The following is a 27,883-nucleotide window of genomic DNA, read 5'->3' on the forward strand; positions in this document are numbered from 1 at the left end:
TTTAAATCTAAAGGAAAGCCTTTTACTTGTTTTCAATATAGTTGTTTGTTTTGTTCTTTACACAGGTTATGTGGATGTAATCTCACTACTCAGTCCTGCGAAAGTCTGTCTTCAGCTCTACAATCCTCCAACTCAAGCATCCTGAGAGAGCTGGACCTGAGTAACAATGACCTGCAGGATTCTGGGGTGAAACTTCTCTCGGATGGACTGAAGAGTCTAAAGTGTCAGCTGGAGATTCTGAGGTAAATGGTATTAATAAAATAAATAAACAAAATGTGCTTATCAAATTGTAAAGCTTGTGATGTAATTTGATATGATTATACAGTGCGGCACTATGTTTATGCTCATGCAAAAAGCTCATGGTCCATTGTTTTCAATGTCTTTCTGGATTTAAAAATACATGTATCAAACATATGCCCTTTTATTTGATTGGCCATCCTAATCACCAGTTGACTTGACATGTACTGTTAGACAGCTGTTTAAATGTTTTTGTCATCCAAACAAATAGCTAATATGTATGTAATGGATATCAGCAGAGCAGCATGAAGAATATCTAATATTAACTTCTTAGCATTCCTATAAAATGTAACTACACATCGGGCAGTACAGTGGAACACTAACATGTTAACATCAAATCAGGGCTCTGAACTTACTTTTCTTTTTAGTACCACTTGTACTATTCAGGAGAACCTTCTGATCAGTATTGTGAGATGACTCAGTGTAGTTTTATGTCAAATTCAAAGTGTTATAATTAACCCTTTCACACGTGAGTTTAAAATATTCTAGCTGAGCCCCTAGGGTGAGTTTTTTTTATTTAGAACGTGTAGCTTTATTGTTTCCATGGTAATGCGTCGTGTTTCTCACTTGACATGACGCAGCCACAATAGTGCTGTATGACACATGTATCACTTTTATATAATTTTTCCCTTTTTATTATTAATGTTCACAAACGTGCTCACTGTATTATGAAATATCTGATATTCCGATTTTGAAATATGTGCAAGTAAATGTATTTGGAGGTTTGAACACTTTTATAATCAGCGTGTTAGTTGATCTATGCCGAGTGATGGGCGCCACCATGTTAGTTCACGCTGAATCCGAGCTGTGGGATTTACAAAACGCAAATTCATCCTCTCCTCCCGAAAAATATTGAAGTCTCTGGTGAGCTTAGAGAAGAGCAGAGTAAACTTTATAGTTACGTACACTATGTGTATATGGTATCAATAAAACATGTCATCAGATAACATTTGTAAGGATCATTATTGCCACTTCCATAGACATCGGTGTGTATTTTGCTAACTATAAATGCATCGTTTTACTAGGACTTATGTGTATTTAAATGTCTGGAACCTAAACTAAGCATTATATAGTTGAAAACAGGAATAGTTGCGATAATATGACAAGCGCTCAGTGCATCCGATCTTGCTCAGTGCCAGCAGATTGGAATTCAGCAGTTGATCACGTGACGTGCTGAACGTTCGAATCACACCGGTGTGATCGTACACTTCAGGGACCAGCCAAGAATGATCACACTGGTGTGATCGTATGCGTGAAAGGGTTAATTTCTAATTAGAATAAGTTACCAATCAAATGAAATCAGTATTAACAAAATTAATTTGCACTACAGAGGTGGCAAAGAACATACAAGTGGCATGTAGGTGTGTTTACAGATTTTAAGTAGGCAAAACTGTACAAAAGTGCACAAAGTCAAACTTGTGGTGTTCCTGGTCAAAAATGGCCGGACTCCAAATGAGGTTCCTACTCTCAGATAAATGAGGCCTATGATTAATCAGATGCAAATAGAAACACAAAACCAGTCCTAAATGAAAGAAAACAAGTTGACAAAAAGAATGAATCCAATATTTGGTGGAAATATAGCATAATCAAAGATTTATAAGCAATTGTTAGGAGTCCGTCATTTTTGACTGGGAACACCACAAGTGTGACAGGAATCCGAAAACAACCAGAGGATTAAATCAATATCAGATTTGCAAACTCCCTTAACAGTTAATAAAAGTTGTCACTCATTTTAGTTCATCATGATCTCACAAAGTTAGATTTTAATTAATGAAGCTCCCTACACTGCACAGTGAATCTCTTATGTACAGTGCCGTGCACAGACCTTTTGAGGGGCATGTGCTGAAACTGAAAAAAGGAAAATCAAATAAAATCATAAAATCAAAATAGAAATTTCTCATAATATATTTTACCTAGCTGACAAGGATCACTCGGTTGCTTTGTGTCAAACTCAAATGCAGTTACAGTGCGGGTTTTTGACCAGCGAATGTGTGCAATTTGTCCATCATTAAAACGACGACATCACATTACGTCAACGTCACACCGGTGTGGTGATGCATTATATGAACCTTTATAGACATACTAGACAACGTTGCACTTATTCAAACAACAAGATATTTTACCGTTACAAGACGAAGACGTTCATCTGCTTCTGCTCTATGACTCTGACTGATGTGCTGAAACGTAAGTTCGCTGCGCTCAGGGGGTGGAGTTGTGAAGTTTGACTGACAGTTTGAGCGCTTCTAAGAGATGCGCTTTTTAATGCCTTTAATTGGTTAAATATTTGTTAAAAAAAAAGACAGACGTAAAGGGTTACCAATAGCATTGATTTATAAAAAAAAAAAAAAAAACTCCCCCAAAAAAATGGCACTTCCAAGTGTAATTACAAAAAGGGCATGTGCTCTGCACAGGTTGAGCCCTACCTGTGCACGTGCCTGCTTATGTACACCATGTCCACACTTAGTTTGTTATAATGAGAGGATTTGTGAGTTTGCATAACAAAACTCTGGTGTTTTGAGCAGTGAGTGGATTCTGATTAACACTGTTCAAGGAATAAGATATGACATATATGAGAAATGTCTGTGATACATTACCTAACGCTCCAAAAATGTGCTGAAAGTAGAAACCTTTGAAGCTCCCCTGAGTCAGTCACACTGGTGCTCCTAAAAATTTTTACATGGTAAGTAGTAGTTGCTTACTACTAACTACATGCAGTAGTTTTTGTAGTAGTTTTTAGTCACAAATGTAACTGAAATGGTTGCACTGTATGGCCCTGCAAATCAGTTTACAGAAGTTACAAAGTTAAATAATATGCATTTTCTTGTCAGAAATACAGTTATTTTGCAATAAGTCAACCTTTAAAGGGATAGTTCACCCAAAAATGAAAATTTGATGTTTATCTGCTTACCCCCAGGGTATCCAAGATGTAGGTGACTTTGTTTCTTCAGTAGAACACAAACGAAGATTTTTAACTCAAACTGTTGCAGTCTGTCAGTCATATAATGGCAGACAATGGCTACCAAATCTTTGAGAAAAAAAAAAAATACACAAACAAAACCAAATTAAGCCCTGCGACTCATGACGATACACTGTTGTCCTAAAACACAAAACAATCAGTTTGTCCTACTGTCCTGAGCGCAAACGTAATCTTTTAGCTTTAAATCGGTTTGAACAATCAGGATAAGCGCAAGTATTATCCTGAATAGTCATCATACTGTCATGAATCTGGTTGGTGACCTTCAGTCTGCTCACCACCAGATGTCGCTCTCGCATCATATCACACAGACTGTTGCATTGCACCCCGGAATACTGCACCCCGGAATACTACTCCCATCATCCATGGCGCTGATTGCGTCAACACCTGGGGCCAATCAAGCACCCTGTATAAGCCCCGGACTTTTCCCCTATGACTCATGGATTATTATAGATTTCTGTGGTGTTTACGTTGTTGTTTCAAATTCCCGAGTTCCCTGTGTTTAGCTTTCTCGCCCGGCCATTTCGTCTCGTCTGTCTCGCCGCCTGCCTTCTGGACTCTCGCTCGTTTTATGGATTATCCCCTCGCTTTGCCCCTTTCGGATTACGTTCATCACGGATCGACCCACACCTGCTTCACAGACTACTCTTGTGCCTCGCCCCAACATACCTGTTTGTTATCGTTTCGACCCTGCCTGTTTTCACTATGTCTCTGTCTCGTCCTAAGAATAAAAGTTTGCATTTGGATCCGCTCGCCTCTCGCCTCTTTCCCCACATTACACATACCCACAATCTCTGTGCAGTGTAAACAATGAGTGAAGTATACGTGCAGATCACTTCCGGTGCTTGCGTATACTAAGCCAGAGTGGCACGTCACGTGCCAGATGCTGTGTGTGCTCAGGACAGTAGGACATAGCGGTGAATCAGAGGTAAAAAATTATATAACACTGTTTAGTTTCTTGCACAAACTGATCGATTCATGTCTTACAACATCAGTGTATCGCCACAAGTTGCAGGGATTAATTTGGTTTTGTTTGTGTGGGTTTTTCTTTTACTCTCAAAGATTTGGTAGTTTGAATTAAAAATCTTCATTTGTGTTCTACTGAAGAAACAAAGTCACCTACATCTTGGATACACTGGGGGGAAAGCAGAGAAACATCAAATTTTCATTTTTGGGTGAACTATCCCTTTAAGAATAAACAGAAGCTGATTTCTTCAGTAATAGGTGTAAATAATACACAAAAGGCAATGTCACTCTTCACCTATTAGTCCGTTTTTTTTACGTGATTAATAGAAAATAAGAAAATATAGAAAATGACATTATAGATAAAAACAGAAAGTTATTTTAAACTGTGTTTTTAAGTGATGTTTTTCCAGTAACACTGGTGACAACTCTGGACAGCATTTCCATCATATGATTTATAATGTGTATAATGTATATTTTTTTTCATTATACATTTGTTCATAACACAACCATATAGGAATAATTCATGGCAAAAATGTGTGAAAGAGATTTGTCTGATTGTCACATGGACTATTGCTGTGTTTTCAGATTGTCTGGCTGTATGGTGACAGAGAAAGGCTGTCGTTATGTGTTTTCAGCTCTGAGTTCAAACCCCTCACACCTGAGAGAGCTGGATCTGAGCTTCAATCACCCAGGAGATTCAGGAGTCAAACTACTCACTGAAAAACTGTTGGATTCAACCTGCTCACTGGACAAACTCAAGTATGTCTACCAGGAAGATTTTAGACTTTTCTATTTCAACTCCTCAGTGACTTTGTGCTATATATATACTGTACATATATACTCATATTTACATATTATATGTATACACACACACACACATTTATATACTGTGTGGAAATCTTAGGCTACTAGTATTTTCACCAGCTAAAAATATGGTTTAATGTGTTATTTCTATCTTCTGCTGTAGTGTCAGTAGAAAATAACAGTCAGTGCTCCACACAGAGATCTGATCCCATCATCATCTGGAATGACATGAAGAAACAAAAAACGGAGACAATTCAGTTGAACTGTGATAACGTCTCCAAGATGCTTCAAGAAACCTACCTGCAAAACTACCTGAAAAACTAAGTGTACCTTTTCTGTTTCTTCATGTCATTCCAGATACACTGAATGATGATGGGATCAGATCTCTGTGTGGAGCACTGGCTGTTATAACTTACAATTAATAGAGATAGAAAATAGAAATAAGACAGAAATAACTGACATTAAACCATTCTCTCTCTCTCTCTATATATATATATATATATATATAAATGATTCATTTTTTCAGTTTAACATATTTAAAATATTTAACAGTTCACGAGTTCACACTTGCATATAATAAACTGAGTAAAGGTTATGCGTATTTGGCGTGCTGCCCAGGAGAGGGCTCCGAGCTCGGTAATCATTCCCGAGCCCGTGCTGCCCGGGGAGAGGGGTCCGAGCTAGGCATTTTAGCCCGAACCCAAAGCGCTCCCCCAAAGAGGCTATTAACGCAGGACAGCAGCCAGCGATAACCCCCCAAACTTGCAGAGCTTATGGATAGAAGGGTGCTGGACGTCACTTGGAAAAGGATCATTGTGGTAGTGTTGGGCGGGAGGATGGGGCTCTTGAGGAAGTGGGCATTGTTGTAGCGGGGGGGAGGTGAGCGAGAAGCAGAGGTACGGGATCCTAGGGAGCAGTAGCTGCTGCTGCGGCAGTGTAGAAATACAGAGAAAAATGGTGCTGGAGTGGACACTGCTGCGGCAGTGTGGAAGTAGAGAAGATGCTCCTGCGGGAGCGGATACTGCTGCAGCAGTGTGGAAATAAAGGGAAGGCACCTGCGGGAGTGGACACTACTGCGGCAATGTAGAAATATGGGGAAAGCCTGTGCTGGAAGGAGAGAAGAGGCTCCTGTGGGAGCGGATACTGCTGCGGCAGTAAGGAAGTAGAGAAAAGGCTCCTGAGGGAGCGACACTACAGTGTGGAAATACAGAGGAGGCTCCTGCGGGAGCAGATACTGCTGCAGCAGTGTAGGAATATAGATAAAGCTCCTGCGGGAGCAGGCACTGCTGTGGCAGTGGGGAAAAGGAGTAAAGAATTCTGCGGGAACAATCACTGTTACGGCAGGGTGGAAATACAGGGAAGGCTCCTCTGGGAGCGGACACTGCTGCGGCAGTGTGGAAATACAGTGAAGGCTCCTGCGGGAGCGGACACTACTGCGGCAGTGTAGAAATACAGAGAAAGCTTGTGATGGAGTGGACACTGCTGAGGCAGTGGGGAAATGGAGAGAAAGGCTCCTGTGGGAGCGGACACTACTACAGCAGTGAGGAAATACAGGGAAACTCCTGCTGGAGTGGACACTACTGCGGCAGTGTGGAAATACATGGAAGGTAGGGAAAACAGAAAAGACTCCTGCGGGAGCAGATGCTGCTGCGGCAGTGTGGGAATGTAGAAAAAGGCTCCTGCGGGAGCGGACACTGCTGTGGCAGTGTGGAAATACAGGGAAGGCTCCTGCAGGAGCGGGCACTGCTGCGGCAGTGTAGGAGTATAGAAAAAGGCTCCTGCAGGAGCAGACACTGCAGCGGCAGTGGGGAGGAATTTTTAAAAACAGGTACTGCTGCGGCAGTGGGGAAATCCAGAAAAGGCTCCTGTGGGAGTGGGGTGCTGCTGGGGTGGTGTTCAAGGTAATGTCTATGGTGGGTCTAAAGATCGAGTGAATGGTGATAAACTGGAGTTAAAGGGATTGGCTGATGAGAATTCGGTGAGCTTCTTTGATATGGAAGTGGTCAGCATGTAGGTCTTGAAGGCCTCTGGCTTCTGAACGCTTCTGACAAAATCTGAGTCCTGATGCTTCTGGCTATGGGGGGGGGTGGTGGTTCCAAGGCGCGGGAGCATTTGGAGGGATGGGTAGGAAAAGGCAGATGATAGAGAGAAGAAAGGGTGAGCATGCGAGGGGGAGAAGGAATGATAGCTCCCAGAACCACCTGCAGAGGCATGCTCATGCTCGGGGTGGCTCCGGGAGTGATAGCTGAAGGAGGGGGCGGGGCTGTGGAACTGTAGGCCGTGGGCTGGAGAGGGGGAAAGATGGGGCTATGGGTATGACTGTGCCGCTAGCGGAGGCATGCTCACGCTAGGGGTAGACAGTGGGGCTGCAGCCCCTGGGTAGGGAAGGAGGTTGGGAGTGGGGTAAGGAAAAAGCTATGGATTGGTCTCCACCACCATTGGAGGCCTCGAGTTAGTGTCAACTATGGGAGCTGGAGGTCGGCTTGCTTCATCTGCTGTAGATCATGGGAAGGGAGTGGAGTTTGTGATATCCTATGTAGTCTGCGCCGCTAGCAGAGGCAACCTCCACTAACAGGCAACTGAAAAGAAAAAGAGGGTTAGAACAGAAGTAACAGGATGAAAGACGTGCAAAGGCCTGTGTTGCAAGCGGACACAGCTTTGCGTTTGCTTCAGCTGCTGTAGCTGTAGGCCATGGGGTTTGTGACATTCAGGAAAAAGGCTAGAAGTCTGTGTAGCCTGCACTGCTAGCAGGGGCGACCTCTTGCTTGTGTCTTCTACGGGAGCTGAACGCTGCTGAAAAGGAAAAAGAGGTTAGGGGTAGTCGATGGAAATTCTGAAATTTGAGGGCCTGCATTGCTAGCGAAGACATCTTCATGCTTGGTTCTGCTGCTGTGGCTGTTGTGACTTTTGGCGGGACATGCTGAAATATCCGGGTAGCCTGTAGTGTTGCCAGATTTAAGCAACTAGCAACAAATTGTAAAAGTTTTTTTTTTTTTTTTTTATTAATTAATTAATTATTATTTTGTAAATAATTATTTATTTATTTATTTATTTATATGAGTTCAGGGGTTTTGCTCGATCTGTTCGCCGCTTTGGCGGCTGGAGTGGATTTAGAAGTGAGGCTGGCTGATTTGGAGCGTGACGCCAGGGAAGTTGGTAGTTTCGGCAGTGGAGGTGAGGTTATCGTGTGGCTTGTTGAGCAGAGCGTTGACCGCGATGGAGCTTGAGGCTCGGAAGCGATGACTGGCAGAGGAGCAGTAATCTTGGAGCTGGCGGATTGCTGCGGAGGATCCGAAAATGGGTCTGTGATAAAATAGCAAAGGGGCGAACCGAGTGCTGCGAGACGAGAAAAAGACGGTAGGACTGCTTTGGTTATTTGTAGGGATTCTCTCGTGCTGACTGGATAGGGAGTGTGATTGCTGATGTTGAATTGGCCGAGTTAATTATCTGTGCGTGCTCCTCCCGAAATTTGTTAATAAAACATCACTTAATGCAGGGACGGGGATAGGGTTAGACACTCCACTCACAACTAGGCCTGTTGCGTTTATTAAATAACGTCTGATTGCGGTTATTTCATCTAACTACGGTCAGTTGAGACAGCCGCAATTATTGTGCACGGAAGCATTGTGTTTTGTTCATGTTTGTTCATGCTGCTTCACAGAGTGCATGCTGTCTGTGTTGCCATGATCACTCATTACAAGCACTTTTTGGGCATGCTGTTTAAACTTAGATGGAGAAGCAATCGGGTTTATGGAGCTATCAAACTCCATCAGACACGAGTCATTATATGTTGGTCTTATTTTTAAGACCATTACAAACAGTAAATCCAAATGCTTTGGGCCATTTGGATTTACTTCGTTTTTTATAGTTTCTACCAAGATCAAAACAGCTTATACTACTATTTCAGATATTCCGTTTGTATGTAATGGCAAAGTGATAATATTTAGTTTTTTTTTTTTTTATTAAGTTAATTTAGAAAAATGTTTGGAGCACGTTTTGTTCATTAAATGTTTTTATTTTAAAAAGTAATGAACAGTGGCCACCGGAAGACCGTTTTGTTTAGTCTATTTGCCTTCTCAAATCATCACGACTTGCCTAAAATAAAATCTATATATGTAAAATCAGTTCAAGTATATAACAATACTAGTTTAAACATTAAACCTAGATAAATGTGCGCTATTAGGTGCATATCCAAACAGTTGTGCGGGGAGTGGAAGCTGAAGCGTGCTTTGACATGGAGGCGCCACTTGATTTTTTTTATTTTTCTTTTCAGTGAAAAATGTAAAAACAATTTACAATTTAACATTTTTCTCACAAAGGTAAGAGTAATACATCATTTGGAACTGTAAATGGTCCACTTTTATTTGTGTGCGCTCACAATATTAACAAAACATTACAAACAGGAACAAAACGTTACAAACTTGGATCCATTTTCCTGCATCTGGACCAGAACTGGGCCAGCTCCGGACCAGATGTGGACTTCTATATGGTGATTTGGCCCATATGTGGGCCAGATCTGGGACGGTTCAATACCGGTTCTGGTCCAGTACCAAGCCAGATTTGAACCAATAACAATCTGGACCTGGGCCAGTACCATACTGGATCTGGTCCAGTACCATGTCAGATCTGGGCCAGTTCATTTTATATACATGTTATATTACTATATGTTTGCATATATTTACACACACACACACACACACACACACTCACCCAAATACTATACATATCTAAAATGTCAAGCTTTTTTTGTTCTGCGATTAAATGTTATGCTCTTATGCTACTGATATTTTTTCCTTCAAATAAAAAAATGCACTTATTTATACATATATATAGCTACTGTACTGAATATAATACCGCCTCTTAATCTAATTAACACAGCTAACACAGCAGTCACTACTTCACTGTAAACATGCAATAAAAATAAAATTGACGTAACTTTCTACCTACTATGCTTACATAATATTCACCAAGCTTGAAACAGTGCTACACAATCCAGATAATTACCACATGGAAACTGTAATACAACAAACTTTCAACAAAACAATATGAACCAGGAGCCAATTTTTACTACCTAGTGTGACACAGACATTATTAACCAACATTTTCTCCATGTTTTTGGGCATTTGTTACATGTTTAGTAACAAGGAAGGTAGGGGAGTGATAGAATGGGGAATAAAATCCAATAAATATCTTGGGTCAGATGGATTAATACACTAACAGTTTTTGATCTATTTTATAAACAGTTTCAAAGAAAATGAAATTGTCAGTATACTTCATACTAATGAAAAAAATCCATTCATTTTTACAACACTGTTTCAAAAAAAGTTTGGTTGTTGTCTAAAATGTAAATAAAAAACAAATGCAATGATTTGCAAATTATTAAAATAAATTAATATGTATTTATTTATTTATTTTTAATTCTGTGCAACTACAGGAATTGGTACAGGAAAAGATGTTCATGTCTTTCTGTCTTCAGTCGTAAAGAAATTTATGGTTTTTGAGGAAAACATTTCAGGATTTTTCTTCATATAATGGACTTCAATTGTGCCCCTGATTTTGAACTTACAAAATGTAGTTTAAATGCAGCTTCAAAGGGCTCTAAATGATCCCAGCTGAGGAAGAAGGGTCTTATCTAATGAAACATTTTTTTTGAAAAACAAAAATGTGTATACTTTTTAAGTACAAAAGGTCGAGTAGCACAGGCTCTGGGATGCGCGTCCACGATGCTACGAATCAGTAATGGATCGTTATTGAACTATTCTTTCATTTTGAATGAATCTTTAATGTGACTTGGGAAGAACGAGTCGTCTCGGGGAGTGATTTGTTTAGTCACACATGCGCAACATCCTATTAGGTTCTGTACTGGAATTACTTCACCTGTTTCAAGTCTTCGGGTTTTTCGAGTCGTTCGTTCGAATCTTATGGGGCTGTCACATGATGCTGATTTTGCTAAAATGAACAAATTGACTCAAAAAAAGATTTGTTCATTTTGCTGAACAAGACTCAAAGGTCCGAGTTGGTAAAACGATCTGAAATTCCCATCACTACTACGAATCACCTGTAAGTTCATCGTCTGTGTACTGCGGATCATTTAGAGCCCTTTGAAACTGCATTTAAACTACATTTTGTTCAAAAGTTCAAAATCAGGGGAACAATTGAAATCCATTATATGAAGAAAAATCCTGAAATGTTTTCCTCAAAAACCATAATTTCTTTATGACTGACAACAGAAAGACATGAACATCTTGGATGACATGGGGTTGAGTGAATTATTTGTGAACTGTTGTTCTGGAAGTGGATGTCACGAATCTGGTCGGTGTCCTGTTCTCCGCTCACCACCAGATGTCACTCTCACCTCACTCTGTTCTCTCACACTGACTGTTGCACTACACCCCGGACTCCATTACCCATCAGCCACTGCTCTTACCATTAGCACCAATCACGGACAGTATAAAAGCCCCGGTCTTCCTGTCTCTCACCGCCGAGTATTGATCTTGCCTATGCTGTCATACGAAGCGTTTCTCCCCGTGTTCCCATGTCTAGTTCTCTTTGTTTTATCGTTTTTCCTGTACCCTCGCCTGTCTGACCATTCTCCTGTCTCGCCCACTGGATATCGTTCGCCGTTGATCGACCCTCGCCCGGATTATGGATTACTCTCTGCCTAGCCCTTATGCACCTATCTGCTCCTGTCTCGACCCTGCCTGCTTGTCTATGTATCTGTCTAGCCCCAATAAAAGCTTGCAAATGGATCCGCTCGTCTCTCGTCTCGTTCCCCCCGTTACAGAATACTCAGCCCCCACAGGATCCAGCAGCTTCACTCCCGGACATTCAGATATGGACACAGACAGAATTCTTTTCAGAAGAAAACAAGGACCACGCACACTAGAACAACACATCCGTGAGTTTCTGGCCATTGCCAACTATTCCACCCTCCCGGACTGCACAATTATAGAAATATTTTGTGACGGGATAAATCAACCTTTGAAAGGGAGGCTGAGACGAGAGGGTCCACGCTCGTCTTTATCCGCCTTTTTGAACTTTGCTCTGCTGTGTGTGGGTTCGCCGTGCACCGTGGGGGTCGCGCAGAGGGAGCGTAACAACGCGGTAATGGCGACCGCGTGTCCCACTCGCAAACTAGCAGTCTTGCCGGATCACGACGTCACAAACAAGTTTGCCGCCTGGATCGCTCGTGAAATGGCGGCCGTGTCGGAGCGCGCTCATGCTATCGCAGCGACAACAGAGCCCGTGCACAAAATGGCGGCAACTGCGGTGCCGGTTGGCAAGATGGCGACGACGGCGGAGCCCGTTCACAAGATGGCGGCGAAAACAGAGCTCCGTCACGTCACAGCTGCCATACAAGAGCCATTAAAAGGTATAGTTACATTTCCTGAGTCAAGTCAAGTTTCCATGTCAAGTCAAGTTGCAGCTGTATTTCCCGAGTCAAGTCAAGTTTCCAAGTCAAGTCAAGCTGCAGCTGTGTTTCCTGAGTCGAGTAAAGTCACAGCTGCCACCCCTGAGTCAAGTCAAGCTACAGCTGCTGTTCCTGCGTCAAGTCAAGTCGGAACTGCTCTTAAGGCAAGTCAAGTTAAAACTGTGTTTCCTGTGTCAAATCAAGCCAGAATTGTTGTTCCTGTGTCAAGTCAAATTACAGCTGTTGCCTCTGTCTCAAGTCAAATTACAGCCATCTTTCCTGAGCCACTGCACAAGATGGCTGCCACACCAAAGCAACTGCATAGGATGGCCGCCGTCTCCAAGCCACTCCACAATATGGACGCCATTCCTAAACCTGAGATCAGCACCCGGACGCCACCTGCGGTTATGATAGCCCACGTGCTGGATACACCCCTAATGACAGTTTGGGCAGCTAAAGTGGCGCTCCATGTCGCGGTGGCGACCTCTGGCTCAAGTCAAGACACAGCTGCCGTTCTCCACGAGTCAAGCCCGGTCACAGATGTTGTTCCTGAGCCAAGTCCAGCTGCTGCTGTTATTCCAGAGCCAAGTCAAGCCTCAGCCGCTGCTCCAGAGTCAGGTCAGGCTACAGCTCAAGCTTCCAGGTCCAGTCAAGCTTCCAGGTCCAGTCAAGCTTCCAGGTCCAGTCAAGCTTCCAAGTCCAGTCAAGCTTCCACCATCATTCAGGAGCCCGAGTCTGCACTGCACAAGAGGGCCGCCACGCCAGAGCCTGACGCAAAGATGGCCGCCACGCCAGAGCCTGACGCAGAGATGGCCGCCACGCCAGAGCCTGTCGCAAAGATAAGCGCTAACGCCACGTCAGCCCAGCCAGCGCCTGCTAACGCCACGTCAGCCCAGCCAGCGCCTGCTAACGCCACGTCTGCCCAGCCAGCGCCTGCTAACGCCACGTCAGCCCAGCCAGCGCCTGCTAACGCCACGTCAGCCCAGCCAGCGCCCGCTCACGCCACGTCAGCCAGGCCACAACCGGTCAAAGTCATGTCTGCCTCTTCTGAACCTGCACCAGCTGCTGTTCCTACTAAGTCAAGTCAAGTCACAGCCAAGTCAAGTCACGTTCCAGCTGTTCCAGCCAGGTCAAGTCACGTCACAGCCGTTCAAACCAAGCCAAGCAAAGTCACAGCCCTAGTTCCTGAGTCAAGTAAGGTCATGGATCTTCACAAGCCAGGTCAAGTCACCGCTGATCTCCATGAGTCAAAGCAGTTCACTACTGTTCTTCACAAATCGAGTCAAGTCACAGCCAATCTCCAAGAACCAAGTCAGACCACAGCTGATCTTCATGAGCCAAACAAAGTTGTTGCTGCTGCCCCAGGGTCAAGTCTCGTCCCGCCTGACGGCCCAGAGTCAAGTCTCGTCCCGCCTGACGGCCCAGAGTCAAGTCACGTCCCGCCTAACGGCCCAGAGCCTCGCCTTGTTTCGTTTGACTGCGCAGAGCCGTGCCATGCCTCGTCTGATATCCCACGATCACGGCCTATCATGATGGCCGGTGTACTGGATCCACCACAACCTCCCGCTGCTGCTCTTCCTCTAATGGTGGTTGCCGTCTGGTGTGTGTGGGCTGCACACTGTGCTCCTGAGGCCACGTCTGTTCACCAGTCTGCTCCAGAGCTCCCGTCTGATCTCAAACCTGCTCCAGAGCTCCCGTCTGATCTCAAGCCTGCTCCAGAGTCCCTCTCTGATCTCAAGCCTGCTGCAGAGTTTTCGTCTGGTCTCCAGCCTGACCCAGAGCTCCCCTCTGATCACAAGCCTGCTTCAGAGGTCCCGTCGGGTCTCAAGTCTGCTCCCGAAGCCTTCCCCATCGGAGAAGCTGCGCCAATGCCTCCAGAGGTGTCGGCGTCGGCCGTAGAACCTCTTATGGAGGGGGCGTTAACTGCTAAACTCTCTGCTTCTCCCTTCTTGCTGTCTGCATCCTCTGTCACTGTTCTCCCCAGGTCCCCGTCCAAGACGCAGCCTCCTGTTCCGCCCCGGAGGGCTGCGGTACCTCTTGCTCCGCCTCCTGTTCCGCCCCGGAGGGCTGCGGTACCTCCTGCTCCGCCTCCTGTTCCGCCCCGGAGGGCTGCTGCGCCTTCTCCCCCTACTCTGTCTGCCTCCTCTGTCCCTGCTTTCCCCAGGTCCCAATTTTTAGGCGACTCGGACTTGTCACGGACTCGGATGCATTTTTACTCGGACTTGACTCGGACTCAAGCCTTTCGGACTCTGAAAATATCCCGAGTCCGTCCGAGTCCAGAGACAGTTGACGGAAATGTCACTGACTCAATGCATTATCACGAAAGTCTTGTCCAGTAGCTACTTGAAAGTTGACGGGTTTATGCGCGCACACACTCAAAGCGCGATCACAGAACGCGCCTCTCAGTCAGTGTACGAATGCCGAGTTTTCTTTCGGTTTTAATAGGTTCTGTTATTGCTACACACAAGCTCGTATTGGAGACAATTCATGTAAATGAAGTCGGTTTTGTCTTAAGTAAACCTGAACAGCTGGTAGAAATACTGATGCGTCAAAATATCTGTGCGTCAGATCTTAAAGCGATAGCAGCGTAAACCTGCAGCAGCCGACCGCGTCAAACAATAATCAAACAACAAAAGAAAAAGAGAAAATCACTCACTGTTAGATTATCTTTAATGTATACAGTGAAGATTTGGCAGTTTTTATTTTAACATTTACTTCATGAAATATCTGTAGTCTATTTCTGTAATAGCCTTTATATAGACCTACATAAAAAATGTAGATTAATATATGTAGTAATACTTTTGCTTGTAAGTAATACTTGGAGTTACTTGCCTTGAGCTTGAGAATGTTTTACTTGCATTTGTTGATTAGTTTTTTCTGTATTGAAATTATTATTATTTAAACATGGTGACGGTTTCTAGCTTGAAAGAAAAATAATTTTCTAAACATCTTTGCAGCAATAGTTTTTATGGGTCCAAAACCATCTTGGGTGTGCATGATTTTCTAATAATTAAATGGCCCATCATCAATTATTCCTTATATAATGTAATTTATTGTAATTAATGTAACTATAAATGCATTCAAAAATAAAACAGGTCTGAGTTTGCTGTGACTTATGGAAAGTATAGGTAGGGCTTTATACACACTGTGTGTACCATTGCAAAGACTAGGTTTTTCCCTCACAACCTCATTTTCATTCAAGAAAAAAAAAGTCATATACAAACCAAAACACACAGCCACAATCAGAAATAAAAGAGGTGCTTTTTCTAGGGGTCGACCGATATGTGTTTTTCAGGGCCGATGCCGATACCGATTATTACAGATCAAACGATATTTTGAACCGATATGTGTCTAGTGCAAAAATGAAATTTGTCATAATTAATAATAACAAGAGCTCTGACAAGAACTTTCTTTGAATGCTTTCAAACATATCTTTAATTCTGAGAACTGTTAATAATAACAATATTAAATAAACATCAATATTAATAATAACAATAATGACATAAAAAAGTGCAGGGAGCCCCCAGCAGCATTCTGTAAACAATTGTAAAACTTAAATAAGTAAATAGCAAGTAGCAACAAATAACAAAAAATAAATGTAATAGCTCCCTGAAGTTTTATAAGCTAATAAAGAATTAGTAGTCCCAATCTAGCAGCACTAGGTTGTGGTGCAGGAAGCAGAGCTGCTCGGCATGCTCTCCCGTGAGCTTGCTTCTTTTCTTGTCATAAATTGCAGACACTTCACTGAAGACACGCTCACTAGGGACTGATGAGGGTGGTGTGCAAAGAAATTTTCTTGCTGCTTTGGCTAGTTGCTTGAAGCGGCCTTCATTCTGTTTCCACCATTGGAGTGGATCCCCAAGTGTACGGTAGAGGTCTGCGCGGGACTGTTTTTTCAGTCCCGCTCCCGCGAGGTTTTATTCCGCACCCACCCGCTCCCGCTATACATTCACTCTTTGTTCACCCGTTGCCCGCTTGGAATAATTTTATTCCCGACCGTTCCCGCTAAATTTTGATCTGTTTCCAGAATCTCACATTTAAAGCGAAAGAGAGAGATAACAAAAAAATTACAGGTTGTACAACAATTTGTTTTATTTTTATTCTTCTTGTCAAGATGATGTTAATACGGAAAATGTGTTGCAGAAAAAAATGTAGAAAAAAAATAAAAATTTGTAGCATATTTATTATTTTTATTCAAAATACAAATGTCACATTTTTTGTCAACACAGTAGCTTAGGAAAAGCTGAAAACAAAAATTACATTTGCCATTTAAAATTATAAGCAAAAGAACAAATCCGTTGGCTTGTAGCCATGACGAAATTAAATAACTTTTAACGAAAAAATGTCCCGACGTCGATTTCAGCGTCTCTCCCACAAAGGAAAATATATATATAAATACAACAACAAGTAGTAGTAGACTAAATGATAGATGTCGGTTTCTTAACAGTAAACTGACCATTTTCTAGTCCAAGCTGAACGTCCTTCAAGGACAGCGCATCCACACTTTGCTCTGCCATGTGCCATCCTCTGTCTGTACAGCCCGCTCTGATGACCGTTATGCAAATCCTGCGTGCACAGACCTTGCCAATAAAATGCGCCGCAGTCCATGCGTGCATAACAGTCATGAGCGCAGGCCGTACAGGTGCTCTATAAGAATGAGTAAAGCCAAAGACTAAAGGACAGACATGCTGTTCAGAAATTATTACACCGCCTGCTCCCGTCCAAATTACACCAGAGTTACCGACTGCTACCGCGTTTTGTTTGTAAATTTATTCCCGCGTCGCAAAAAATCTGGTCGAGTCCCGCGGGAATGCAGACTTCTAGTATACGGTCCTACTTTTGATTAATTCATCCAAACTTTGATGACTTATCCAAACTTTGAAAAATTCCGTGGCATTTAGTGTTAACAGTATACAGTACATTCCATTTATATGACTGGATTCCGCGATTCCGTCCGTGTTTTCCGCATCCGGGAAATCAAGATAACATTGAGGTGTTTTTGCAACTTCACCGTAAAGGATTGTGAATTACTAAAACACAATCAACTTCTGCTGCTGACTTACCTTTGAGAGACAAGTGATTACTGCTGCACGCAGCTCCAGCAAGCCCGTTCTGTCTGTGTCTTCACTTCCTTCAGCCTTGGAGTTGATTGGTCGGACTCGCGACTTCCAACAAATCTGATGCGCGGTGGGCGGAGACTGCTCTAGGGCACAGAGTGGTGAGCTCTGACAGGCTGCGTCGGAGCCAAAGAGCGCATTTCAAAAATAAATTATTTTTATCGGCAAATCGGTTTTGAAAATAACCGATTCCGATAATCGTGAAAATGCTTAATATCGGCGCCAATAATCGGTAGGGCCGATAATCGGTCGACCTCTAGCTTTTTCTGCTCTTAATGGGGTCATCGGATGCCCATTTTCCACAAGTTGTTATGATTCTTTAGGGTCTTAATAAAAAGTCTCTAATATAGAGATTAAAAATTCTCAATGGTTTTGTAAAACAACACACTTTTTACCTTGACAAAATCAGCTCTGCAAAAATCATCTCATTCTAAGGGTTTTTTCCTTTAAATGCAAATGAGCTCTGCTCGCCCCGCCCCTCTCTTCTCTCTCTGGAAAGACGATATTGTCTACATTAGCTGCTAAACTTCATAACTACCATGTTATAAGGAAAGGTGATCGCAAAGATTCATAAAAAAAACCCTTATACTCACTTCTGCTGTAAGTGAAGCTGGATCACGAATGATTTGCGTGAACATAGACGGATATATGTAGGAGGCGCATTAATCTACTGCATCTTCAGGAGTTCAGATGTCGGGAGTAAGTGACGACCACTATGTTCATTATTACATCCAGCAACACAACACCTCAACTCTCAATCGGAGATATTCTAGTCTAACTTACATCCCTGCTCCAATATCGAAACAAAGAGGGCGGACTGTGATAGCTGATTTGAGGTAAAACGCTCATGTCAATCAACTATTGTGGGAGTGGCCTCTGTCATGTGACACCACAAAGACAGGCATCTGAGAACGGCTCGATTTGAAAAAGGGGATATTATTTTTACAGATTAATTAAAAACCACTGCATGGATTTTTATCATTATAGGGTAGATTTGTACATATACTGACAACACACATTAATGTTCAAACAACATGAAAAAGTGAACTTAGCATCCGATAACCCCTTTAAGATCCCATTCACCAAGATACCTACTCCTTTATACATTTACTACATCGATGAATAAAGGCAAGTCCCGCCCTATAATTTGTCACATTCTAAAACCTGTTTCACTCTAAAATATGTCACATTACATAGATCAGCCATAACTTCTGTTGCATGACTTTAAGTTTGCTAAGCAGTGCATGAACACTAATTATGAGATATTGTGAAATCAAAATAGCAAGATCCAATTGAGGTTTGCTTTTCTTACATTTCAACTGACATTGCATTTTTGTAGTTGTAAAGGTTAAAAACAGGGGAGCCAAACTTAGTCCTGGTCCTTGGTTTAGCTCCAACTTGCCTCAACACACCTGCCAGGGGGTTTCTAGTATGCCTAGTATAAGCTTGATTAGCTGGTTCAGGTGTGTTTAATTAGGGCTGGATCTAAAATCTGTAGGACATCTCCCTCCAGGACAGAGTTTGGGCACCCCTGGGTTAAAACAATGTTAAGATACTGACAAACAGTAGTGTTTCCTTGGACTCGGACGGACTCGACTCGGACTCGGACCTTTGGGACTCGGACTTGAGTCCGACTCGGCCCATTTTGGACTCAGACTCGTCTCGGACTCGACTGGTAAAAGACTCGGACTCGACTCGGACTCGACTTAGGTGGACTTGAACCCAACACTACAAGGTACTACTACTGTCGACTCAAGCTACTGTCAAATGTGCATTTCTAAGAGACAAAAAAATATTATTATTAATATTGTAGCCTGCACTGCATCATTAAAGTCAGGCAACACGTATCACTCTTAGAACATGCAGAAACTAAGAAATACATTTTTCTAGTACAACATTTATTTTGTTAGGGAGAGAATGACAGGATAAGTGTAAAAAATTCAAAAACTTAAAGTGTTTGTCACAGCAGCTTACAGTAGCATCTCGAATACTGTCTGTATGAACTTGCAACGGGAGATAAGCTCATATTCCTTACTAATAACCATAGCAAGAGTGACCAGAGTAATATCAAAGATGGCAATGTCCATAAAACTGAACGTTTTATCACTTTCTGACACAATAGTCCAAACAGCTTTCATATTTGGGTGATGAGTGGAGCATTTGAGCCGTGCATAAAACACAAAACTGACGACTCTGGTGGAGACTGGATATAAAACTGTGTGTAAATAACCACTATGTGTGAACGAAACTGTATTAAGGACTCAAATACAGGACTCACAACCATATTTTTGTCAATTGAAACAAGTTTTTATTTTGTTATCATCTTGATTTTGATGGTGAAAATGTTGTTGACGAAAAACACAGTTGTGTTTGAATAGATATGTGACTTTGTTTCAGACTATTTTTATTGATGAAATTGAGCAAAATCAGGTAGTGTTATAGTCAGATATTGTAATTTAAGGCACTTAACATAACCACATTTTTAAGAGTTTGAAATAGTTGTTGCTCAGTTAGGGACATTAAAATACACATCATAACTTGGAGAAATAACGCTGACTAATTACATATGGTACAGATCTAAAGACATCAATCTTTATTTCCAAGATTTGAATTTCAATACAGCATAGAGCAATATTGTATCAGACGCTTGTATTGTATTATTTATTGCATATTCGAATCAATTTCAGATACTAATACCAGATATATGTTCATGTTTAATATTTTCTGCATAATCCCTTACGTAGAGAAATATATTTTGTGTTGGATTAGTTAACTGTGCCAGGAAGTGCGCAGCTGACACACCCACCTGAACGATTTCAAAACATTGCTTATCTGCCCAAAAAGATGATAAACATTGCAGATAACATTTTAAGTAAAAATTAATTTACATACACATATCCTAAAAACTAGTCCTGTGTGACTGATACGCTTAAAATTGGGTGATTTTAGGTCAGCGGTTTAGCTGTGAGTCAATGTTGCTCTCTGCTGGTAGGGAATAGTAAGATGGCTGATCGAACTCTTCACTGTCTAAAGTCAGTCTACTTGTAGCTAAGACTTAGTGTCCAAATACTTTTGAGCCTTTGTAATGAAGGCACAGATGGAAAATCTTGCCTCAAGTGTGTACAATATGTAAATTTGTTTTTAAAACATCAACACAGAGTGGAACAAGTGTCTGTTTGTCACAAATTTATACAGAGACTCAAACATTAAGAATAGAGTCAAATTATGTTGATGGCAAGTGGAAATAATATATACATTTTCTCACTTCGACTCACTTCCATGATTTAGTATGACTGCTCTCAGAAACTAACCATACTATAACCACCTGAACTTCCTCCCCTTTTAAGGTTTGGTTTGTTGGTGTGCACATGAGTTCAGTGTTCACATTATCCAAACAAACGTCTCAGGTTACGTATGTAACCATGGTTCCCCGAGGGAACGAGATGCTGCGTCGAAAACGCTAGGGGACGCCTCCAGTGTGACCACGCTCTGAAACACGTGTGCATACAGTCCAATGGAAAAGCGAGACGTCACAGGCGGGGTGACGTAGAGACCAGGAAGCATAAAAGCATGTGCAGTTCATGCAGCCAGCAGCTTCTGAATCGAGAAGCAAGCACTGCAGGGATGCCAGAAGCATCCCTGCAGCGCATTCCACAGCATTCTGAAGCCAACTTAAGAGAAGAGAGCCTTGACCCCCAAGAAGGGAGGGTCAGAGGACTCAAAGCTATGAAATAGCATCCCGACCACACTTAGCACAGCTACACCTGGCCAGAGGCCTAGGCCTCAGTGCACCACGGAGGAAACGTGTAACGAGGGGGTTCCTACCCACGGAGAAGCCACCGAGAGGGGCGTAGTAGGCTGAAATAGCCGCCACGTAGACCTTCAGGGTGGAGTGGGCTAACCCTGTGGAGAACCGATCCTGCAGAAACCCCAGCACTGTACCAACTGGGCAGTAAATTGAGTCCTGCTGGCGGTCTCCACACCATGAAGTGCAAGGTTTCCACTTCAGGGCGTACAGTTTCCTCGAGGAGGGAGCTCTGGATTGGAGGATGCCCTCACAACCTCAGTTGAGAGAGCGGAAGCTATGAGGTGTGCCCCCTCAGGGGCCACACCCACAAATTCCAAAACTCCAGCGCACTCTCTCCAGAACTCCCGGGAGCAAAGCGATCAGGGGAAAGCGTAGACGAAGCCTCGGCCACATCTGTACCATGGCATCCAGCCCCAGTGGAGCTGGATAAGTCAGAGAGCACCAGTAGTGACATTGCGCATTCTCCTAGACGTGAAGAGGTCCACCTGAGCCTGGCCAAAATTCTCCAAATCTGCTTCACCACCTCACGGTGAAGCATCCATTCCCCGGGCCTCAGCCCCTGCCTCTGAGATATTGAGATGCCCAGGAACATGAACCACTCTCAGCGAGAGGAGTTTGTCCTGGGACCACACAAGGATCTGGTGCGCCAGCTTGTATAAGGGGCGCGAACGCAGACCTCCCTAGTGGTAGATGTAATAGACCACCGCTGTGTTGTCGGTGCGAACCAACACATGGCGGCCTATTAGGTCCGGGAGAAAGTGTTTCAACGCTCAAAACACGGCCAGCATCTCCAGGCAGTTGATGTGAGATGGCGACTGCTCCATAGACCGTGGGCGGGGTGGCCACTAATGACTGCACCCCAACCGGTGAGAGACGCATCCGTCGCTAGCGTTACGTGGCGACAAGGAGCTCCTAACCGCGGGCCCTGAGACAGGAACCAAGGCTTCTTCCACAAGTCTAAGGCACGTAGGCATTGCCGTGTGACCTTGATCATGCAGAATGGGTTTCCCCTCGGGGAGAACCCCTTGGTCCTGAGCCACCACTGAAGGGGTCTCATGTACAGCAGGCCAAAAGGTATCACGTTGGACGCAGCTGCCATCAGACCCAGTGAGTGACCGGCCTTCTTTCACTCTCGTGACTGCAGTGAGGATCGACTCGATCCGAGCAGGTGACAAACGTGCCTGCATCGTGGTCGAATCCCACACCATGCCTAGATTAGTGGTAATCAGTATTGGAGACAGCACACTCTTCTTGGCGTTCAGTCTCAACCCCAGCTCTTTCAAATGCGGGGGGAGAGTGCAAGGCTGAACAGAAGAACCCGATACTGGTAAGCTTCGCCCGTGAAAGCAAACCTCAGGAACTTCCTGTGTTGAAGAAGGATGGAGACATGGAAGTATGCGTCTTTTAGATCTACTGTCACAAACCAGTCCTCGGACCTGATCTGTGACACTACTTGCTTGAAAATCAACATTTTGAACTTCAATCTCATTACTTAGCGATTCAGTAGTTTCAGATCTAAAAAGGAACGCAGACCCCCATCCTTCTACGGAACAATGAAGTACCGGCTGTAGAACCCGGACTCCCTGACGTGAGGAGGGACCACCTCAGTGGCCTCCTTCCTCAAGAGAGTTCTACTTCTTGTTCCATTACCAGACCCTGCTCGGGGCTCACCACAGTGGAGACCCCGTTAAAAGGTGGCGGCGGAGCGCCAAATTGAATGCGATAGCCTCGCTCTACAGTGCGCAGGAGCCAAGCAGATACATTTGGCAGTAGATTCCACGCTGCCAAATAATCTACTAAGGGAACCAGTCTCTCAAGACTGGCCTCTGGTATTGTTTGAGCTGCTAGTTTGGTGTCCTGTAACGGATGACCGGCAGGAGACAGCCGAACTAGCTGCTGTAGAGACCCCCACAGGGGTGGCGAGCTCCCCAGCTCGGCTACGTTTCCGGGCGGAAGACTGAGGTGTGGGCTCGCTGGAGACCGCTGCGCCCTGAAGCACCGGCAGGGTTGGCAGGCTAATCTGCCGAGGGCACCGAGGAGAGACGGGCACCGAAGAATGCGGTGGACCACGCCCTTCCCCAGTAGGGCCTGCCCTCAGAGGTCCTGGACCATAGGAGTCAGGACCATAGTCTCATCGGTCTGGGTGAAAGCGTTTCAGTAACTGAAACACGGCCAGCATCTCCAGGCAACTGAAGTGCCAAACTGGATGGTGACCACTCCACAGACCACGGGCAGGGGGGCCACTCATGACCACTCCCCAACCGATGAGGGACGCATCCGTCGCTAGCATAAGCGGCGACAAGGAGCTCCCAGCACCGGGCCCTGAGACAAGAACCAAGGTCTTCTCCACATGTCCAAGGTATGTAGGCATCGCCGCGTGACCTTGATCATGCAAAGCAGGTTTCCCTTCAGGGAGAACCCCCTTGGTCTTGAGACACCACTGCAGGGGTCTCATGAACAGCAGGCCAAAAGGTATCACGTTGGACACAGCTGCCATCAGACCCAGCAGTTATGAAACTGCTTCACAGTGAGTGCCTACATTCACTCTCTTGACTGCCGTGAGGATGACTCGATCCGAGCAGGAAATAGACATGCCTGCATCGTGGTCGATCCCACACCATGCCTAGATAAGTGGTTCTCTGTAATGGAGAAAGCACACTTTTCTCTGCGTTCAGTCACAACCCCAGTTCTTTCATATGGGCGAGGACAACATCTCGATGCCGCACCGCCCATGCTCAGAATGAGCTAATACTGACAAAATGTCAATAAGTTTCAGTATGCAGATGCCCTGGCAGCCACAGCTAAGCCACTTTTTCTTATTTTATTTATTTATTTATTTATTTAGTAGCAGCATCCACACACTTAGCGAAAGTACAGGGCGAGAGTGCAGTAAATACATTTAATTCATCAGAATTAAATAACAATGGGAGAAGAACTAGACATCCAAAATGCACGTAGCTTTTTTTTTCTTCTACACATTTATGAATGAACACAGCCCGCCCCCTCAAGGGCAGATTGTACATGCTCAGCTCCCGAACAAACCACACATAAATCGCTTGAATCCCCGTTCTTTTATTTATTCTTTAAAAGCGAGAGCAGGAAGAAACGAGTGATCTAAAATGCAGTCAGCTCATATGCGAACAGCATCAATCTCCTCGGAGAAAGATAGCCGCAGCAGCGCAAGCTCTCACTCAGAGGGGGAAGAACCGCAGCGCGGGCTTCCGAGCCCCGAGAGAGCACTAGATCTAAGGAGAAAGGCAGAGAAAGGGCGGACCCGTCTCTAACCCGTTCACAGATCTATGCTGCAATCCCCACAGCCGCAGTCGTCGCTCTGCCTCGGCAAAAACGGGACCCGAGCCGCAGGGAAGTTCACGAGGGCTCCCTCCTCGAAGAGAGTCCTCCGGGAGCGAAGCGTGCGCAGCGAGTGTGCGGGCAGTCCCCTCGGGAGCTGACACAGCCTGCTTCGCCGTGAGCTCTCATTCAAAGGGGGAAGTACCGCAGCGCGGGCTTCCGACCCAGAGAGAGAGCACTAGATCTAGGGAGAAAGGCAGAGATAGGGCGGACCCGTCTCTAACCCATCCATAGATCTATGTGTGATCCCCACGATCACGGCCGCCGTGCCCAAACAGACAACAAATAGGCTGTGTGTATCGCCACCCGAAATAGCACAGGCAGAGAGGAACACACAGTCTAAATGCCACTGCTTATATTCGTAAGAATGCTTTGTAGGACATTGTGACACTCTCAAATAAAAGCTGTGCGAACTAACACAAAAAACAGAGTGACACACACACACAGAGCGCTTGCTGAAAGACAGAAGCTGCTGGCTGCATGCACTGCACGTGCTTTTAAGCTTCCTGGTCTCTACGTCACCCCGTCTGTGACGTCTCGCTTTTCCATTGGACTGTATGCACACGCGTTTCAGAGCGTGGTCACGCTGGAGGTGTCCGCTAGCGTTTTCGACGCAGCTCAAGTTCCTGAAGGGGAACCAATCTCTGACATCAAGTGAACCTGGGTGCACACCAAAATTGCTAGTGTTGAAAGCCCCATCAAACACAGTTTAGGGTTTTGCTGACAGATGACAGTATTGTGTATCGATGATATTCAAAAATATTGCCTGTTGCTGATGCCTCTAACGATAGCAAGACAATTATTATTATTATTATTATTATTATTATTATTTGTCAAAAATAAACTAGACGCCTATCTTTAGCGATCCAGCACAGGGAGCCGTTTACAGCTGTGACAGTCACTGGAGCTGATCGCAGCCACTATAATAGATGCTTGTGATTACACTAGCCACTCAGCATCACGTATCTCAAGCGGCACCGCTGGTATAAACACAAGCATTCACTAGAGTGTCTGTGAATTGCGATCAGCACCGGTGGCTGTGCCGGAGCCACAACACACTGCAGATGTGTGCAGTGTAAATAGGGTAAGAGATTTATTTATTATACAGTGTAGATGGCTTCAATGGTGCATGTGCATAATACTCGCGGAGACTGAAGTCAGTGATTATGTTCTTTGCTAATGTAAATGTTTTTTGCTCGTTTTTTGTAGTTGTATTTTGAATAACTGAGAAAATGTAAGCATTATAATTAGTAACTTACAATTTTTTATTTAATTGTTGTCATGTTAAATCCAGATTCAGTCATATTGAAAACATAAGGCTGATTTTAGCCTTATGCTGGTGTTGGTTCACTTTCTGGCAATGAAACCAAGTAAATAATTTAATAAATTAGCACGATAATAAAGTGTATCTGCAATCTCAAAGTTGACAATAGGACAGTATGAAAATTGAGCATATCACACTAACACAGTTTAAACAAAACTAATGAAATAAACTTTAAAAAGTTAATTAAGTAATATCTTGACCATATACAGATTATTCAGACTGTAGAGGTGGTTTTAGAAAGGTGTCCATTACTTGACTTCTTAGTATTATACCATACTTACTGATCAACAAACTTCGTGTAAGCATTTCCTTAAAGCACTTCTTCCCATTGACTCCTTTCCAGTTTGTTTGTTTGGCTACTGCATGTGAGAAAAGCCTTGAAAGTATGTTCTATGTGACTCTTTTGGTGTTTTGTCCTCCAATAGAACACAGAGCACATATCTGAAAAGACAAAAACACATTATATAAAATTTGTTATTTTCAGTTAGAGCAGAGTATATAGTAGTGTAGAGAACATGTTTGAGAGCTATGTTTGTAAATCTTAAAACTGATGTTGTTACACCCCTGGAAAAGGGGAAAGAATTAATCAATCACACTTGACAATGCTTCTCCACTGCCAACTTTATGCATAGGATATGAAACAGCCAACGAAGTAAAATGATCCCAAACATATCTATGGTGCACTCTCTTCATTTTATCAAATGATCATAATCACATCTGTTCATTTTACAGTCCTGCTACTAGGCTTTTATTTAGACTAAACCCCCTTTCCTTTGGGTGAGGAAGCTGGCATTTTGAGTGGCATTTGCACATCCTGCCATGCGGGTGACTTTATGCCACTGCAATAGATGCATTTTGCAGTATTACAGTTAACAATAAAAGGATGATTGATCATGGGAATGATCAAAAATTGACATCCAAACTTTAGATAATGGAAAAAAAAAATACAAACAACAACAAAAACATACCATGTTTTGTTTAGCACGTGCATTTCTTGAGTCTTTAAGCCATTCCTCCAACTTCAGGCATAGTGGTCACTTAGTTTAATTTGAAAATTATTTCACAGTGTTGGTGTATTTCATAACACAAATAAATTTTCTAAAGCAGATCTATACCAGCTCTTTAGAGGACACAAACATCATATTTTTTTCCAGTCTGCTCCTGGCTGCTCACATTTTTGAACAGCCCTGTTTATGCGTTCATCGCTTTACAGTTTGGCCATGAAGTGACACCATCCTCAAACCATGATTCTGATATAATGTTGACAGTCTTTGGTTCCATAAATTTGACAACTACAAACATCTGAAAAAGAAGTTGTTGCAAAAATTGTTACATATTTTTAAAGATGATTCATATGATATACAACATTGGAAACACTTCTTTAACATTGGAGGCAGGAACATACAGGAATGGCAGGGTAATCCAAACAAAACATAAACTTCAACGAACAGCAAGGGAAGACAATACAATCACCGAACAACTAGGAGAACACAACCAAAATTTAAAAAAACAAGCAGAACCAACCAATCAAAACAGGACAGGTGTGAATAATTAGACAATGACGTAACTAACTAGGACAGGAACAGGAAGACCAAACATGGGCAAACACTGGGAAAACAACACACATGTCCATATGGCCATGGCAGGTCTGGGAGTTCAGGGAGCCATGGCCAAGTAAACAGTCCATAAGGCCATGGCGGGTCTGGGGGTTCAGGGAGCCATGGCCAAGTAAACAGTCCATAAGGCCATGGTGGGTCTGGGGGTTCAGGGAGCCATGGCCGAGTAAACAGTCCGTAAGAGCAGCCATATCACCCTGCAGCCCAAGACTGAT

General features: G+C 43.6%; 1 protein-coding gene across 1 annotated transcript in view; it reads left to right on the forward strand.

Annotated features, from left to right (window-relative positions):
• LOC127157701 (NACHT, LRR and PYD domains-containing protein 12) overlaps positions 1 to 27,883 on the forward strand; it is a 77,037-nt gene that overhangs the window by 23,539 nt on the left and 25,615 nt on the right. Inside the window, exon 10 of the mRNA XM_051100961.1 lies at positions 4,823 to 4,996. Coding sequence (XP_050956918.1) covers positions 4,823 to 4,996 — 174 coding nt within the window. The remainder of the gene's footprint in view (positions 1 to 4,822; positions 4,997 to 27,883) is intronic.

Source organism: Labeo rohita, unplaced genomic scaffold (assembly GCF_022985175.1).
Source record: "Labeo rohita strain BAU-BD-2019 unplaced genomic scaffold, IGBB_LRoh.1.0 scaffold_117, whole genome shotgun sequence".
Taxonomy (NCBI): Eukaryota; Metazoa; Chordata; class Actinopteri; order Cypriniformes; family Cyprinidae; genus Labeo; species Labeo rohita.